This window comes from Rhinoderma darwinii, chromosome 2 (assembly GCF_050947455.1).
Source record: "Rhinoderma darwinii isolate aRhiDar2 chromosome 2, aRhiDar2.hap1, whole genome shotgun sequence".
NCBI lineage: Eukaryota > Metazoa > Chordata > Amphibia > Anura > Rhinodermatidae > Rhinoderma > Rhinoderma darwinii.
Window position 1 is genome coordinate 181,382,604 of NC_134688.1, and position 19,610 is coordinate 181,402,213.

General features: G+C 41.9%; 1 protein-coding gene across 1 annotated transcript in view; it reads right to left on the bottom strand.

Moving 5' to 3' along the window:
* The window catches only part of JADE3 (jade family PHD finger 3), a 79,378-nt gene that overhangs the window by 21,130 nt on the left and 38,638 nt on the right, over positions 1-19,610 (bottom strand). Inside the window, exons 3-5 of the mRNA XM_075852566.1 lie at positions 14,307-14,389; positions 999-1,156; positions 382-572 (exon numbers count right to left, since the gene is read on the bottom strand). Coding sequence (XP_075708681.1) covers positions 382-572; positions 999-1,156; positions 14,307-14,389 — 432 coding nt within the window. The remainder of the gene's footprint in view (positions 1-381; positions 573-998; positions 1,157-14,306; positions 14,390-19,610) is intronic.

A 19,610-nucleotide genomic window follows, 5' to 3' on the forward strand; every position in this document is an offset into this window, starting at 1 on the left:
CTGCCCAAAACATGCAGCCTTGCTAAGCTAATCTAGTAAGAGAATAGGAAAAATCAACTAGAACAGCGAAAGCTATATTTCTACTAATATTTTCTGGTCTTTAAGATACGTAACCAAGTATTGCAGCATCAAGTGATCGATCGGTTACGATCCACTGTTAGATATCCACTTCTGAAAATGAAAGCCTAGTACAGGGGTCAGCAACCTTCGGCACTCCAGCTGTTGAGAAACTACAATTCCGGGCATGCCCAGACAGCTTTTGGCTCGAATAATAAAGCCTTTGGCTTTCAGGGCATGCTGGGAGTTGTAGTTTCTCAATAGATGGAGTGCCGAAGGCGGAGGACCCCTGGCCTAGTAATGAACATGTGATATAGTAATTACCCATATCTGCTAACTCAAGGTTGCATTCTTGAAGCCAAAAGAGGTCCACATCATCAAGATCATAACGACACATGCTCTCTGCCAATTCCAGAATGTTGATATAACCGGGTTCTGTCTGTTCCTGGCCTGAACAATGAATGTACTTTCGTGGACGAGAATACAGCACCTCCTTTACCTTTTCTGCGATGACCCTATAAAAATCAAGAGACAATTTTTCAAACTAGAGAAGTAACCAGTTTACACCATAAACCCAGTGAGGGACACACCAGTTTTGGTATATTGAAGTGAAAGAACTGGTCTACACAGCAGCTAACAAACAAGCGGCGATGCAGCATACAACATGATGGAGGGGCAATTTCATTATAAGATGACCGAATATCCTAGAACTTTATATTGTTGTTTGACTTGAAATGGTGCAAGTGAGACCAAACAAGATGCCCTGAAACGGCAGCAAAACCACAGTATAAAAATGCAACTAATAAAATGGGACTTCCCACTTACAAAACGGCACGGTTGTATTTTACTCTATTGTGTAGAAAGTTCTGGAGCATCAGAAAAGGTCAGCTGAGAACGTTTTATAAAACAAATTATCTTATTGCAGATCATTCTATTTCCACCTGAGAGATGGCTGTGGAATGGAATCCGGATTAGCAGGTACTTGGACGCCCTTCTCCCACTCCTGTTTCCACGTGTCTGCAAAGTGATAGTAGTCATCCATATTGACATGTTGGGAATCTGGAATCTTCATGGCACTGATTAGGTCTTTCCGGAATACCTGACAATACACAAAGATATGGCAGTCAAAATGTTAAATGCAAGATCAATCAATCATACTTGGAAATTATAAACCTAATTTTCAAAATTAATTTTCTTTAGGGAACAAGATTCTCATCCTCTCTAAAACGAAACACTTTTAGCTCCTAAGAAACTCATAAGCCTCTGTACAGCAGATCTGGTTTCGGATGCCCCTGTTGGGAAGAATAGCGCAGTCTACTGTACTATTCCACCGGGTATAGAAAAAAACCCGACAGATGGCAATGTAAGACGGGGGAAGGAAAAAGCAGGATTCCAAATGGGCGCTGAGACCACAGTAGTAAAAAAAAAAAAAAAAAAAAAAAAGATTTATTAGATATACAAAACACGTTTCGAGAATGCTCCAGTCTTTATCAGGCACTTGATGAAGAGACCAAAGCGGTCTCAAAACGCATTGTATATATTATAAATCTTCTTCTACTTTTTTAACTACTGCGGTGTCAGCGCCCCTTTGAAATCCTGCATTTTCCTCCTCCCCGTTTTACATTGTCTGGTGATGTCGTGTGTGGAGATCTGCAGGCTGGAGCAGCTACACCTTCACTGGATGACTATCCACCTTACAAGTGCTGTACGGAGTTGTATCTGGAGGTTGCATAACGTCTTCTGATTGGATCATTTTCATCTACGTGATCAACTTGGATTTATGACACTATGGAGCGCTTTTCTGTTTTTTCTATATGACTTACAAGTTAATGGAATTGTCAGATCAGTCATGGATCTTGTAAAACCAATAACCGGGGTGCCTGATCAGTGTCCAATCCTTATCCTCATTTTCAGTCATTTTATGTAGCACAATCCTGTAGGCCAATTATTTTTTCAATAGATCAGTTGCCTTTAAAGAGGACCCTTCACATTCGCAAATAAATTAAAACGGTCAGTATACATTCATTTCTTTCCTGACTCTATGCCAAAAATTCCTGTATTATTTTTTTCTGTAAGTGCACCGCCTCTACAGTAGGACACCTGTTATTTTTGGCACCCAGTATGTTAATTTATGAGTACATTTACAAGTAGGAGGGATTCACTGCCCAGAATCAAATTGGGATGGACCTTCGCCACTGTGTCACTGTCCAAGCAATGCAGACAGTGCCAGCAGCTCCAGCAGTGTAAACTCCTCAGAATTACAACATCTCACAAGATCACACTATCTTATTTTAGCCACACAGAGGAGATCTCCACTGCAGCTGCTTCTCAATCTGTGATGGCTCCTAGATCTCCTCTGCCACAGAATTTTTCTGCTACACGTGGATGGGGTTTTTAACACATTGTAAATTGGTGCAGATTTTCTAAGCGAAAGCCGCAGCATGTCACATAGGTTAAAAAAATAACAAAATAATAATATTTACTTATATATTTTTTTATATAATATATAAGTTCGGCCTCTCTCAATAAAATTACACGTCATTCACTGCTAGATTTATAAGCCCACAATGCCATATCAGTGAATAAACATCTAGCCCTTTCTTAAATGCTGACATCGTATCTGACATTAGTAGCTGGGTAGAGCATTCCACAGTTTAACTATTCCAACTGTACAGAACCCTTTCCTATATTGATGTCTGAAACAACTGATTGATTATGTGCTAGTTCTTTGTGTTGATCACACATATATTTATATATGTTAATAAGAGCACCTTTAAAAAGGAGTCGTCCCCTCCCCCCCCAAGCTGAAAAAGCCCAATTTCTCTAGTCTTTCATGGTTATAGAGACCTCCCATCCCATTTAACAATCTAGTTGTCCACCTATGAACCCTCTCTATTTAGAGCCCAAATTTGAATTCCATATTCAAGATGTGGCCTTAGAGGGGTAATATCACATTTGAATCAAAGGTTTTTCTCTTTTTTTACACCTTAGAATCCTATTTGCTTTTACAGCAGAATACCCAGATCCTTTTCTTGTTCGGTTATCCCCAGTTTTAGTACATTTAATGTATATGAATTAATGCTATTATTGTGGCCTAGGCGCTAGGGATGCATCGAAACTTCGATACTGTTTCGATACAGTGCATCCCCAAACGGTTCGATACCGTTATTTCATGTATTTCGATACTTAGCTGTGTGGCCGCACAGCTCAGTATTGTAACACATGAATGTATGAGAGCGGGGCTGCGGCTGTGTGATACAGTCCTTGCCGCACTTCTGAGTCCTGATAACAAGTGCGCAGGGTCAGGATGATGCGATGCGGCCGGCGCTGCACTAATGAGCGGCGGCACTTAAAACAGAACATGGCGGGCGCACTGCAAAACACCCCCATGTTCTGTCCTCAGTGCCTGCGCCGCCACTCATTAGTGCAGCGCCGGCCGCATCTCCTCATGCTGACCGCGCACGCACTTCCGGTCAGGAGCGGGGGCAATGACTGTATTACACAGCCGCAGCCCCGCTGGCAGAGATCAGAGAAACCACTCATCTCCGCCGCTATTCCCGTGAATGCTGCGATCACAGCGGACTGCAGCATTCAGGGGAAAATGAGAAGGGGGGATGCCCCTTGGATCGAGTCACAGGAATTGAGGGACATACCATATATGGGCAGACAGCCCAAGGTCCATTGACGAACCCCAGGGCTGTCCTACCAGATTTCCTGTTAGGACATACTTCGGTATGTCCTAACAACTGCCTGTGTGCCATCAATACTCAGGCTAATGTACTGTAATATAGATATATGCCTGTGTACTATCAGTATATAGATATATGCCAGTACATTAAAGTTTAAAAAAGTAAAAACAAAGTAACGGTAAATAAAAAAATAAAATAAATACACATACGTCTTTTTTTACAATAAACATTAAAATAAGTCAATACATAAAATATACACATATTCAGTATTGGCACGGCCGTAATAACCAGAACGACAATTTTTTTGCATCATATATGCTGTAAAAAAATAAAATAAAAACTGCTTTCACTTATTGTGGGGCACAAGGTGGGATGAATTTAACCTCCATGTGCCTCACATTAATAGTAATTAACCCCATCATGTACCTCACATATTAACCCATTATGACTGAGAAACATGATGGGGTTAATTACTATTAATGTGAGGCACGTGGAGGTTAAATTCATCATCACACCACGCGCCTCACATCAGAAAATGGAGGAACTTTTTTTTTTTTTTTGACAGTTGGCAAAGTATCGAATTGGTATCAAAATCGCAATACTAAACAAAGTATCGGTATCGAAGTCCAAATTCTGGTATCGTGACATCCCTACTAGGTGCATTACTTTACATTTATCAACATTAAATTTCATCTGCCATGTTTTTGCCCATACTGCCAGCTAATCTAGGTCTTTCTGTAATATTTTATAGTTAAGCGGAGTTTTAAGTATTCCACAAAGTTTTGTATCAGCAAAAACGGACACATTACTATCAATCCCATCCACAAGGTCATTAATAAAGAGATTAAAAAGACATGGGCCCAGCACCGATGCACAGGGCCGTAAATTTGATCCACAATTACGGACGGTAATTGCGGATCAAAGTAGGGACCCATTAATTTCTATTGCCCACGGACACCTTCTCGTATATTTACGGAAAGGTGTCCGGGCCGTAGAAATGACCCGCAAAAAAATAGGATATGTCCTATTTTTGGAATTTACGGACCATGCTCCCATACTTTACAATGCGGGTGACTGTCTGCGGCCGGCCGTGCCCGTAATCACAGACAGTTTGTTTTTCCAATGTGAAGTTCACCCTTTCTAAGAGTCTGCTCTATTCTTTTATTGCTGCCATTACCCAAATGGCACATTTATTTTGTGTGCAGTTTTGGATAATACGAGTACGGACCTGTAGCTGTAATATGCTGCTCTTACATAGGACAGAACATTCAGCTGACAGATCAGCCTTAAAAAGGGGTTATCCGGGGACCAAAAATTGAAAAAATTTGCTTTGCATTCATATTTTTATGTAAAAAGAAGCCTCTTACTAATATACTTTAATAAAAAATTCAGTACTAAGTGGTGCCGCTCAAACCTGATGAATTGTTCCCGGAAGCCCTGGCGCTTTTCTAATATTGACGACGAGCCGACACGGCCCCTTGTGACTGAGGGCTTTCTTCCTATGTTGTTTGTGTCGACGTGTTATCAATGGCATGACCACAAGATGCTGTCACATATATGGAGAGTGACGTTGGCAGCAATGCTGGAGTCCCCATGTAGAGCAAAGCACTAGCTGGGACGAATTTTTAATTAACGTACATTAGTGACTTTTTACATAAAAATATGAATGCAAAGCTATTTTTTTTTAATTTTTGGTCCCTGGATAACCCTTTTAAATACTTTGTAACAAGATGCAGAAAATTAGTATGTCTTTCATCATTTGACTTTTATTATTACTTTCTTTTTTTTTTTAACAAATGTTTTTATTGTGATTTTCACCATAAACAATTATTTTACAATGAAACAGAAACATCAAAGCGACAAGGGCATTGTGATAATAACAACGATTGATATTATAGCAGAAGATACAGCTAATCCTGTGCATAAAAATCAGTAATATATGGGTGTCCGCCATGTCAGTAGCTAGGTAAGGAACAATGCCCCTATCAGTACAGTAAATCATAAGAAATAAAATAACAGCAAATCAAAAATAAATCAGCACTTTGTTCAAGTGCAAACAAAAGTTCCTATGTGGAACTTAGAACCAGCCATGCTCCCCACATTACCCAAAACACCGCCACCCAGCAAATATTGTATACCCTATTCCCTTGTGGTAGGCCCAGGCGTAAATGCCCCAGAGTGTATTAATGGGAAATCTGCGGTCCCGCCTAACAGGTTCCAAAACGTAGGTCCGGGTTTCACATATATTGTTATTATGACATCGGTGGTGATCCCATCAATACCCTTTCCTGGTACCACACAGTGCTCTGGAAATTGGTCTGCATAGCCTCCCTAACTCGTTGTGGAAGAACAGAGATAAAATTTCCCCAAGTGTCAAAAAAAGATTCTATGAGCACCGTCTTACGTATTGAGGTTTCCGTCCAGTCCATCCTGAACAAAAATGTGAATTTATCCAAAAACAATTGGAACGGCGGCGCTCGTTTTTGCAACCAAGTGTGCAAAATAGATTTTACACCCGCTGCCGCTATCATATGCAATAATTTACCTGCTCCCCATGTATAGTTATAACATCTTTTGTCCAGATATCCAAAAATAGCCCACAAGGCATCATTAGGAACGAAGTTAGTCAGGTGTGTTAAAGTAAAAGTTCTTATTCTAGCCCAAAATTGTTGTATCACCGGGCATGTCCACAGGCAGTGATATAGATTTGCGTCAGCCTTGCCACATTTAAAGCAATTAGCGTTAGTATATATGCCCATCAGATAGCCCCTTGAAGGAGTAAGGTATGCTCTGTGACATATCTTTATTCTCATCTCCAAATACCTGGCAGATGGTAAATATTTATAGGCTTGCTCTAATGCTAACAGTATATTCCCATAAGTTAGAGTGGAGTCATCTAATACCCATTTGGAGGGGGAAACTTCAGTTTCCGCATAATCTATAAGTGTGTGTAGAGCTTCATAGTTTCGAGATATCGCTCCCCTAATACTCAGGAGTTTGTTGAATTTTGCATGTACAGCGGGGTTCCAATCCCTATCAGTCAGTTTATGTAGCAGAGTGTTAATATAACTTCTCGCCTGAAAATACATGAAGTGAGGGAACGGTACATCGGGATATTTTTGCAGAAGTTCTGTTCTCGTGTGCATCCTTTTTTCCGCAACATGCAACAGACAATGTACGTTCTTGATACCTGCCCTGAACCAGTTACCAAATATAGCATGGGACCCACCATCCTGAAAGTCAGGATTCTGAAGGGGAGATCAGCGGAGAAACTCCCAATATGTGTCCGATTTTATTCCACCTGTTCCATGTAGATAGCAAGAGGGTTATCCTGCATTTCTTCTGACAGCATATGATGCTGTAAATGAAGCATGGCGGGTAGTGCACAGTCCAGGAGAAGCTTTTGCTCCAATCCTGTATCTGAAAAGTGTGATGTATTATTTATCCAATCCCTTATTACCCGAAGTAAGGATGTTAAGTTATATACTCGGATGTTAGGGAAAGCTATCCCTCCATTGAGTTTGGGTTGTTGTAACAATTTGTACGCTATCCTCGGCCCCCCCCCAAATAAAAGTACGATATAAGAAATTGATGCGTTTTTCATCCCCAGGAGTGAGATAAATTGGGAGTGTATGAAATAGATTTAAAAGTCTGGGCAATTCTGTCATTTTTAGTAAGTATGCTCTCCCCAGGTATGAAAGGGCCAAGGATCCCCAAATCTTCAGTGTAACCTCCAACTTTTGTATATATGGGCGGATATTAAGTCTATATAGATCCGATGGATTTTTTGTGATCTGTACCCCCAAGTATTTCAGCGAGTTAGGTTGCCATCGAAAAGGGTATGCAGAAGACCACAAAGGCTTTGACGGTCTCTTAAGCAAAAGTGTCTCAGTTTGATTGATGTTGAGCGTGTAACCCGAAAGGCGTCCAAAAGTAGTCAGGTCCCCCATTATCTGAGGTAGGGCTTGTTTTGGGTCGGAGATCATCAACAGTATGTCATCCGCAAATGCTACTATTTTGATTTCAGCCCAGTCTGTTTTTATGCCCTGAAATACTGGGGAGGTTTGTAAATGTCTCAACAAAGGATCTATTGACAAATTGAAAAGTAGGGGTGAGAGTGGACATCCCTGACGTGCCCCCCGGAATATATCTAAATGAGGTGTATTATGTCCGTTAACCGTAATTGTGGTCCTGGTGTCAGTTTGTAGTAGCGCTATGTAGTTCAGAAAAATAGCACCGAATTTGCGCTGCATTAGGGCTTCGGTCAGGAAAGGCCATGCCATTTTATCAAACGCCTTTTCTGCGTCTAAACTCATAAGCATAGTTACCGGACTCTGTGGGCTCCGAGCCATCACCGTGGCCGCCACTGCCGCGCGGACATTTTTTATGCATTGCCGTCCCTGAGTGAAGCCTGTTTGTGCCGGACTGATTATATGTGGCAGGATAAGCTGTAATCTATTGGCTAGGATTTTAGACAAAAATTCATAATCAGCGTTTAGCAATGATTATTATTACTTTCTACCTTTACCAGTATTATAAAATGATGAGCTTTCATCCACTTCAAATGAATTTAATTAAATAAGTAAAAAGTTATAACCTCTGGAGAGTAAACACGAGTTTTAGAAATCTGACAAAGTTTCCTTTGGATGGAAAGGAGTTAACGGGATTGTCCCAAAATAAACTTATTATACAGGGTAGGGTGTCCAACAACTAGAACCCATAGTAGTCTTACAAATTTTTTGATCTAAGTATTGACTTAGTCCCCACTTTTAAAGCCAGAATGCCTGGAGACTCTAATTGAATTATTGGAAGTTATGAAAACCTAAATCAGAGCACTCATTATATACATATAACAGCACATATATGGCCACCTCTGCATCATGAAAAAGACAACCTGGTAGTGACTGGGAGGACTTCTTTATTCTTGGAATTGGCATGTTTGCCAGCCATTACCAATCTGAACTAATATATACACACATATATATATATATATATATACACACACACACACACACACACACACACACACACACACACACACACACACACAAACACACACACACAAACACACACACCTCAACCACTTCAATACAAACATAGCAAAATGTGTCCCTTAAGATAAAGCGGACATCACTGAACAATAAAAGGAAGGGTCTTTGAAAGTTACAATGATCGTATACAGTTTTCCAAACCCGTAGTTAAAATCAGTCGATTCACAGAACCAGGAGAATTGTATTTTCAACCCTTTCCCCCTGCACTCAACTGTATCCGTGTTCTTAGGACACGGATACAACGGAGCAGTCTAACTGGAGCTGGCAAGGGAAACTGTCAGAATAATTTTCTGTGGTGTGACAGCCCCCCCCCCCCCCCCCATGTATTTCATTGTCAGCAAATCAGAGAACCTATTAAAAATTGGAATCCCATCCGTGATCATATAGATTTACAATGTGAGTAAAAGGTATAAATATAAAATGATATAGGGAAAGTTCAGCTTAGGAAAAAATTACAAGTTTCTCGACTTAATTCTGAAATAGGACACAAGGTGTCTAGAGATCTATTGAATCATAGCAGTAGCTCCTGCCAAACATCCCAGACCTGGCAGGGAAATTACATCTAACCATATCAGATACCTAAAATGAGCTGCTCTACAGGAGGAAAATATGTTGCAGATTATTGCTGAATTACTAAATTCAGTGTCCTGCTAAATATCTGCTTAACAGTTTACAGGCAGAAAATCACTTGGCTCAGAAATAGTCACAAAATGCTCAGACATTATGTAGTTACAGGCACCTGGTATTATTTTCCATGTGAAATATCATATGGCAGTCAGATTCAAAATGATTTGTTTGTTATGTAAATCCTATTTTGTAGTGATGTTCTTAACAGAGCGCCAAGGGAATGCTATTCATGAGGCAATCACCAGCAATATCTTCAATTCAGTTACACTAAAGGCATAAAATACACTTATACCCTGTATTATCCTTTAACATTTAGGTTTTGCAGATGTAGATGTAGTGGAGTTTGCCAAAAGCAGTGGCAACCCCACCACGTCTGAAAGCTGCCTAAATGGATTGTCAGGGATTTGGTGATTCTTCAAAGAGATAAAAAGACCCTGTAAAGAGAATAGGGAGAAACAGAAAATGATAAATAAAAACGGAGTCATAACTAAACAGCGATGTTACATCATGCCATCACCGTGGCTTTACAGCTATTGGATGACAGTCATGTGACTTTCGTCTCTATGGAAGCAACGTCAGTGTCCCTTGAAAAGTTAGTTACGCTTCAAAAATATTGAAGAGCACCTTCAACTTTCCTGGATAACACGTCAATATGTGACCAGTAAGGGTTCGACCCTCAAGACCCACTCCGATCAGCAGAACAAAGGGGCCATAGTGCGCTCTAGATAAACCTAGAAGGGGCTGCAGCAATCTAGGAACAGATGCCGCTGTGATTGGTACTGCAGCTTATGTTGAGATCAGCCTCATTCACATGTAGGGGGGGGGGGCAGTGGCACCCCAGCAATGACCCAACCCCTTTGATCAGTGGAGGTCCCCGGGATTGGACGCAATTATAACAGAGAAATTTTTCAACATATCCTGTGTATATACTTTTGTAAGATTATCTGAGTGTAGGTACCCTTCCATACACACTATGGTGTTTTTTGTTTGCTTACTGTAGCGAGTGGCATTTGGCACCGAATGTTGAGCGGTGCCAGCCTTCCCTTTGAGTGCCACTGTATTTCTAACATGGAAATGTGGAAAACCTACTATACCAAATGTGAACAGTGCCTAAAGAACAAAAATTGTGCCTGTGCATAGTTTAAGAAAAAGCAGCAGCTGGAGGCAGTGCAGCATAACTATGGAAACTGTTGGAAGCCTGCTATCTGAGGCTTGGAGTCACGAATATATTGTCCATGTATAAGAGTGAAAGGATGTTTAATAAAATTGTGAATTACAATTTGCTAAAACCATAAAACTGCGAATACGCTCAAGCACAAAATAATTAGGAAAAGGCCCCTTATCTTAACTAGTTACAGCTAAATGGGGAAATGTATACAATATTTGGTCACCTTTCAATATATTACATTTTGTATGTATATAGCATCTTACAAAGTGAAATTGCAAGCCTTCCAAGGATCCCATATCCTCTCTCCTAGAGACTCAGATTTTCCTATGCCAAAACAGACACTGTCAAGGAGACATTACTAGATCTACTAGCTGATCCAGCAAAAAGCAGCATCATGGGTGTAAAGAAGGGGAGAGGGATATGTGGCACTAGAGACACTATTAGTGGATACCCTGTTTATCTGAGAAGAGTTTGGCACTATTTGGCTCTATGATGGTATGGCATTTGCTAGGCACTATGTGGAAAATTATTTGCACAATATAGCAATATAAAGGGCAAAGTATAAATTTTTCCTGAGCACTGTATTTCTAGGAAATAATGACACTAACTGGGAACTGTATGTAGTATGAAATGAGAGCTGTATGGCACAGTCTGGGTACAACATGGCACTCTTTGGACAATGTGTCTACAATTCGTGGACACATTGTAAACCACCATTTATCCAGAGACTGTATGGTACGCATACTGCTGTCCTCTCTTGGGAGAAATGGAATTGTGATTCACCAATACAGGTAAAAAGTTATATTGTTTGGTTTTACCCCATACATAAAACAAGCATTTGAGTTATGCTGCAGTGGTACATAATAAATATTCCTGCAGCCTCAAGGGTTTTGCACCATGGGACTGAATCGGAGAAGTGCAATAGAAGCACAGAGCTTTGCATGCACTCCCGATGTTTTCTTGGGTTTCATTTCACACTTCAAAACATGCTAAGGTTAATAAGTTTCCTATAAAGATGGCACTAGCACATGTGATAAGGACACTAGATTGTGAGTCATTCTGGAGATAGGCAGCGATGTAAACGCACTCTCTATATAGGATCAACATATTCTGCAGTGCTGTTCAAACAACAAATACATAAACACTAACCAGAAGCCTTAGACTAGGGCTACACTTAAAGAGGCTCTGTCACCAGATTTTGCAACCCCTATCTGCTATTGCAGCAGATCGGCGCTGCAATGTAGATTACAGTAACGTTTTTATTTTTAAAAAACGAGCATTTTTGGCCAAGTTATGGCCATTTTTGTATTTATGCAAATGATGCTTGCAAAAGTACAACTGGGCGTGTTGAAAAGTAAAAGTACAACTGGGCGTGTTGAAAAGTAAAAGTACATCGGGGCGTTTTTACTACTTTTACTAGCTGGGTGTTCTGATGAGAAGTATCATCCACTTCTCTTCAGAACGCCCAGCTTCTGGCAGTGCAGATCTGTGACGTCACTCACAGGTCCTGCATCGTGTCGGCCACATCGGCACCAGAGGCTACAGTTGATTCTGCAGCAGCATCAGCGTTTGCAAGTAAGTAGCTACATCGATTTACCTGCAAACGCCGATGCTGCTGCAGAATCATCTGTAGCCTCTGGTGCCGATGTGTCCTCGCTCGTCTGACACGATGCAGGACCTGGGCAAGTGACGTCACAGCGTGATCTCTCGAGAACACGGCTGTGTCTGCACTGCCAGAAGCTGGGCGTTCTGAAGAGAAGTGGATGATACTTCTCGTCAGAAAGCCCAGCTAGTAAAAACGCCCCGATGTACACACATAATACACGCCCAGTTGTACTTTTACTTTTCAACACGCCCAGTTGTACTTTTGCAAGCCTCATTTGCATAAATACAAAAATGGTCATAACTTGGCCAAAAATGCTCGTTTTTTAAAAATAAAAACGTTACTGTAATCTACATTGCAGCGCCTATCTGCTGCAATAGCAGATAGGGGTTGCAAAATCTGGTGACAGAGCCTCTTTAAGGCTTTTTGTAGTAAGATTTTCCATGAGTGACATCTGCCGTTCACCGGAGTGCCCAGACTTGCATGCAACTCAGTGTATTCCTCTAGACTGCAGCTCGATAGTTAAAGGGGTTGTCCACCTTCTGACAACTGACGACCTATCCATCAGATAGGTAATCAGTATGTCTTCGGTGCGGGTCTGACACCAGGACCCCGCACCAATAAGCCGCTCCGGTGGCCTGCGGGCACCATATTTTGTGGCAAATAATGCGATGTATGGAGCCCGGAAGCAGTTGGCTCCGTACATAGCATAGCGGCCGTGCTGCAGGTCCGCTCCTATTCACTTGAATGGGAGCAGAGCTGCAGTACTGCAGCTCAGCCGCTATTCCGTGGCTGGAGCCAACTGCGTCCGGAATGTACGTCCGGTGCACAGTGGCACCGGACCAACTGATCTGTGCTGGACCCCCACAGATAATGTACTGATGAGCTTTCCGGTTGATAGGTCATCAGTTGTCAGAAGCTGGAAAACCCCTTTAAAGACTTTTTTTTTTCTTTTTGTGCGTACTTAAACAGTGTATAAGTGCTTTTTTTTTAAATTATTTTTACTTTTTCAGATACAGTTTCTATGTATCCTGGGCTGAAACCTGAAATCAATCAGGTCAGCGGGACTGATCCATAGACAGCGGGACTGACTGATCCACCTGTAATCGATGACAAGTGGATCCTGCGTACCTGCTGTCACCGAAGACATCTGTCCCGCTGACTGGACGGATTCAGGTTTCAGCGCAGGACAAAGCTTCTATGTATCCAGGATACATAGAAGCTGTATTTGAAAAAGTTAAAATAATTTTTAAGACAAAATTACAAAGTTGCACAAAATGCTAATCCACACAAAAAAAACTTCAAAACTTCTTCAAAAGTTGTACATATTCTCTAAAATTGGAAAATCTCACTACAAAAACTCTAGCCCTGGCAAAATAGTGCCTATATTTCAATTAATTAAATTGGAAAAACCCAGTGGAGATTATGTGCAACTACAATGGGGGAGATTTACCAAGCATAACGTGCCAGATGTGACATGCACCAAATGTATTGTGTTTTAGACACTTTTAGGGAGAGTTCACACAGCGGGTTTTAACGAGTTTGACGCGGAAACCGCGTGCGGAAAACACGCCATAAAAACGGCCGAAAATGCCTCCCATTGATTTCAATGGGAGGTGGAGGAGTTTTTTTCCCGCGTGCGGAAAAACCGGCTTACCGCAAAAAGGGATATGCCCCATCTTCGGGCATTTACGCCTCTGACCTTCCAATGATATCAATGGGAGGCAGAGAAAGCGTATTTCGCTGCGTTTTATGGGCGAAAAACGCAGAGAAAAATCGGCGTGCAGGCAGATTTTCCTCCTGCAAGAAACTGTGCGAACCCAGCCTAAGACCGACCTCAAAAGTTTTGAATATAGTCTAGAAAAAAAATACATTAAAATGCGCAGCAACAATAAGAGTCAAAACATATGATAAATGCACTAAAGATGTCCACGATTTTTGGCACAAAGTATTAGTGAAATGTAAGGCAGTCATGAGGTGGAATAAGGAAGAAAAAAGTGCCTAACTGTCAAGCAAATCGCATTGCCATTTCAATAAAATTGTTGCAATTTGTGCCATTTTCACTGCCTAGTAGATTTATGCAACATATCTCCATCGCTCCTGCTATATACCTCGGCAGACTTCTTTTCCTCTTCGGTTGTGTTTTTGGATTTGTTCCTGTACTGAAAACAGGACGAAAAGGAGGTAGAAGGACCTGCAGATAAAATGAGAATACATTACTGATAATGTACTACAAAAGGCAAGTACTTCATTGTAAACATATTTAATAACATACCAATTAGTAACAATTCTAAATATATTATGTATAAATTATATTCATACGGTCACAAGAGTTCAGCCATTAAATGGCTTGTCCAATGCGAAAATCAGCTCCAAAAAACCAGCGGCGTAAAAAGAAGCCATGTTCTAACTAAATGCGGTTTTTCCCATTTTATTTCAATGGGCAGATGTTTGTAGGCGTTCAGCTACTGTTTTGTTTTTTTTGGACGTATTTCGGGGCGTTTGCACCCCAAAATACGCCTGAAAACACCACGTGTGAACATACCCTTAGAGTGAATGAACACTACATTCTAGTGCTATATGTTAGCTAGACAAAGTATACATATAAAATGGACTAAGGATTTGTAAGATATACTGTATTGACTGCAGACTGACAAAGAGGCTCTGTGTCACCACATTATAAGTGCCCTATCTTCTACAGAATGTGATCGGCGTCATAATGTATATTACAGCAGGTTTTTTTTTATTTAGAAAAACTATCAGTGTTATGACCCATTTTAGATTTATGCTAATGACTTTCTTAATGCCCAACTGGGCGTTCTTTAGCTTTTGACCAATTGGGCGATGTGGAGTGAAGTGTATGATGCTGACCAATCAGTGTCACACACTTCTCCCCATTCATGTACTCAGCACATCGTGATCTTGCTAGATCACGATGTGCTGTCACTTAGTCACACATTAACGTTACTGAAGTGTCTTGAGAGTGAATAGACATCACCTCCAGCCAGGACGCGATGTCTATTCACAATCGTGAACGTAACGTTAATGTGTGAGTAAGTGACAGCACATCATGATCTAGCAAGATCACTATGTGCTGAGTACATGAATGGAGAGAAGTGTATGACGCTGATTGGTCAGCGTCATACACTTCTCTTTACAATGCCCACTTGGTCAAAAGCTAAAAAACGCCCAGTTGGGCATTAAGAAACTCATTAGAATAAATCTAAAATAGGTCCCAACTTCGTCAAAAGTTATTGGTTTTCTAAACAAAAAACCACTAATGTAATCTACATTACAGCGCCGATCACATTATGTAGAACATAGGGCACTTATAATGTGGTGACAGAGCCTCTTTAAGTAAGCGAATACTACAGGTAAATGTAACAAGCACCAGGGCAAGGGGCAGGTCAGATATAATAAACAAAGCATTGCTACAGTGCTTAGCGCCTTAAAGAGAACCTTTCACCTGCCCATACACGTGCAGCATGTAATAGGCAGGGCTGCACAAACCCTGGGGCACTGTACATTTTTTTTTCTACCATTCTCGGTTATTCAGACATCAGCGCCGTTATATTTGATGCCCGATATTTAAAGAGGCTCTGTCACCAGATTTTGCAGCCCCTATCTGCTATTGCAGCAGATAGGCGCTGCAATGTAGATTACAGTAACGTTTTTATTTTTAAAAAACTAGCATTTTTGGCCAAGTTATGACCATTTTCGTATTTATGCAAATGAGGCTTGCAAAAGTACAACTGGGCGTGTTGAAAAGTAAAAGTACAACTGGGCGTGTATTATGTGCGTACATCGGGGCGTGTTTACTACTTTTACTAGCTGGGCGTTGTGTATAGAAGTATCATCCACTTCTCTTCAGAACGCCCAGCTTCTGGCAGTGCAGACACAGCGTGTTCTCGAGAGATCACGCTGTGACGTCACTCACAGGTCCTGCATCGTGTCAGACGAGCCGGCACCAGAGGCTACAGATGATTCTGCAGCAGCATCGGCGTTTGCAGGTAAGTCGATGTAGCTACTTACCTGCAAATGCTGATGCTGCTGCAGAATCAACTGTAGCCTCTGGTGCCGACAAGATGCAGGACCTGTGAGTGACGTCACAGATCTGCACTGCCAGAAGCTGGGCGTTCTGAAGAGAAGTGGATGATACTTCTCATCAGAACTCCCAGCTAGTAAAAGTAGTAAACACGCCCCGATGTACACACATAATACACGCCCAGTTGTACTTTTACTTTTCAACACGCCCAGTTGTACTTTTGCAAGCCTCATTTGCATAAATACGAAAATGGTCATAACTTGGCCAAAAATGCTCGTTTTTTAAAAATAAAAACGTTACTGTAATCTACATTGCAGCGCCTATCTGCTGCAATAGCAGATAGGGGCTGCAAAATCTGGTGACAGAGCCTCTTTAAATAACCCCCTGAACGGTCAATGGGGCGGGTAACGGCAAGGGGACGTGTAACATGGCTGTGACACTGTCCAATCAGCTACGGACAGTATCACAGCAAGAGCTGGAGAAAGAAAAGAACACATGCGCGCTCTCCTCTTCAGCTCTTGCACTGTCCGTAGCACAGAAACGCACACTTGCCAGTTCGGCAGACAAGTACAAGACTGTGATCTCTCTAAAGAGATCAGTCTTGTCCGCCGACAGCTTAAAGAGGCTCTGTCACCACATTATAAGTGCCCTATCTCCTACATAAGGAGATCGGCGCTGTAATGTAGGTGACCGTAATGCTTTTTATTTTAAAAAACGATCTTTTTTCACAACGTTAGGAGCGATTTTGGTTTATGCTAATGAGCTTTCTTAATGCCCAAGTGGGCGTACTTTTACTTTCGACCAAGTGGGCGTTGTACAGAGGAGTGCATGACACTGACCAATCGGCATCATGCACTCCTCTCCATTCATTTACACTGCACTAGCGATATAGATATATCGCTATGTGCAGCCTCATACACAAGCCCTAACATTACTGCAGTGTCCTGATAATGAATACACATGAAATCCAGCCTGGACATCATGTGTACTTAGAATCCTGACACTTCTGACTCTTTTTTGTGAGATTCCGGCAAGTGAAACCAAATCTCGTTTAGCTCCGTAATCTCGCGAGATTTGGTTTCACTTGCCGGAATCTCACAAAAAAGATTCAGAAGTGTCAGGATTCTGAGTACACATGACGTCCAGGCTGGATGATCATGTGTATTCATTATCAGGACACTGTAGTAATGTTAGGGCTTGTGTATGTAGCTGCACATAGTGATATAACTATATCGCTAGTGCAGTGTAAATGAATGGAGAGGAGTGCATGATGCCGATTGGTCAGCGTCATGCACTCCTCTGTACAACGCCCACTTGGTCGAAAGTAAAAGTACGCCCACTTGGGCATTAAGAAAGCTCATTAGCATAAACCAAAATCACTCCTAACGTTGTGAAAAAAGATAGTTTTTTAAAATAAAAAGCATTACTGTCACCTACATTACAGCGCTGATCTCCTTATGTAGGAGATCGGGCACTTATAATGTGGTGACAGAGTCTCTTTAAGAGTGAGCGCGTGCGCGCTCTCTCCTCTCCAGCTCTTGCACAGTCTGCAGCAGTGACACGCCCCCTTGCCAGTTCGGCAGACAAGTACAAGACTGTGTGATCTCTCATGAGAGATCAGTCTTGTCCTTGTCTGCCGGGAGCTGAAGAGAGCGTGCGCGCGCGCACACACACACACACACTCTCCAGCTCTTGCTGGGATACGGTCCATAGCGGATTGGACAGTGTCACAGCCATGTTACACGCCCCCTTGCCATTACACACCCCATTGACAGTTCAGGGGGTTATTTAAATATCGGGTGCCAAATATAACTGCACCGGTATCTAAATAATGGAGAAAGGTAGAATTTATTTTATTATTTTTAAAGTGCCCCAGGGTTTGTGCAGCCCTGCCCATTACATGCTGCACATGTATGGGCAGGTGAAAGGTTCTCTTTAACCCTTTCCCGCAAAATCACGTGAAGGAGATGGAGCCAGCGCCATCACCGCCGGGTGCAAGCTGTATGTTACAGCTAGCACCCTGATGTAACGGCCAGGACCGGAGCTAGCCTCCGATCCGGCCGATTAACCCCTCACATGCTGCGTTCAATAAAGATCGCAGCATGTGAGGAGTTTTTAGCCACCGGCACCCCAGCAACATGACCGCTGGGTTGCCGGTGGCTGCAAAGGCAATCGGAGGCCTAATACTTACCTCCCTGTCTGCCAGCAACGGAAGCCTCCTATTCCTTGCTCGGCGGCGGGCCCTAAAAGGCTTCTGGTACCATCGGCAAGATAGCGCCGGCTCAGCTTCCGGCTCAGCTCAGCCGGCGAAATTGGCAGTGGGTGTCCGCTGTATGTTACAGCGGACACCCTGATGTATCGGCAGGAACCGGAGCTAGCTCCGATTCCTGCAATTAACCCCTTCAATGCAGCGATCCAAAGAGATCGCTGCATCTTAGTGGTTTGTAGCAAATCGGCAGCCTGCAATGCGATGGCAAGGCTGGCGACTGCTAATTTGGAAACAGCAGGCCTAACAAGGGCCTCCTGTCTGCCATTACGGAAGCCGATTAGGCCCCGCCCAGAGGCGGAGCCTGATGAGCTTGCTGTCAGTGAACAACTGACAGTTCCAATAAATTGCACTACATAGGTAGTGCAATGTATTAGGACATCAAACAAACTGTTGGATCTTCAAGTCCCCTAGTGGGAAGAAAAGTATAAAGGAAAAATAAAAGTTGTAAAAAATACAATAAAAGTTTCAAGTAATAAAATAAAACACACTCTCCCCCTTTTTCCCTTATCAAGTGATTAAAAAAAATAAAAAAAACCATACATATTTGGTATCGCTTCGACCGTAACGACCTGAACCATAAAAGTATTATCAAAACCACAAAAAAAGGCCATACTTACTAAGTGGGTGGGTGAAAACCCGTTCCCAGCAGGACGCAGACAGGTCAAAAATGCTTCAAAAGGAGAGTGAATTAAATAGTGATAGCCACTCCCACTAGTCTTGAGTGGATTGGCGAACGAAGTGCTCAAGTGTGCGATAAATGTGTGTCAGTGTAGTGCTAGGGTGTGAATGTATGGTATAAAAGAAATGTGTATGGTATAGAAGTATCAGAACTGTGTGATAATGTAATAAAAAAATAAATAAGTGTGATGAATAGGGGGTCAGTGCTGTGAATAATACATATGGTGTTAGTACAATGTGTAATACGTGGAGTGATAATGTGCCAGTCGTCAGGCATAGCATATCTTGCCGAATCACAGCCTATTTGTAACGCCCTTCTTCTTTTATAAAAATATTATGTTATTTATCCCGTGCAGTTAATGGCGTAAATAAAAAATACTGCCATAATTGTGGTTTTTTTGGTCACTGTCTTACAAAAATTGA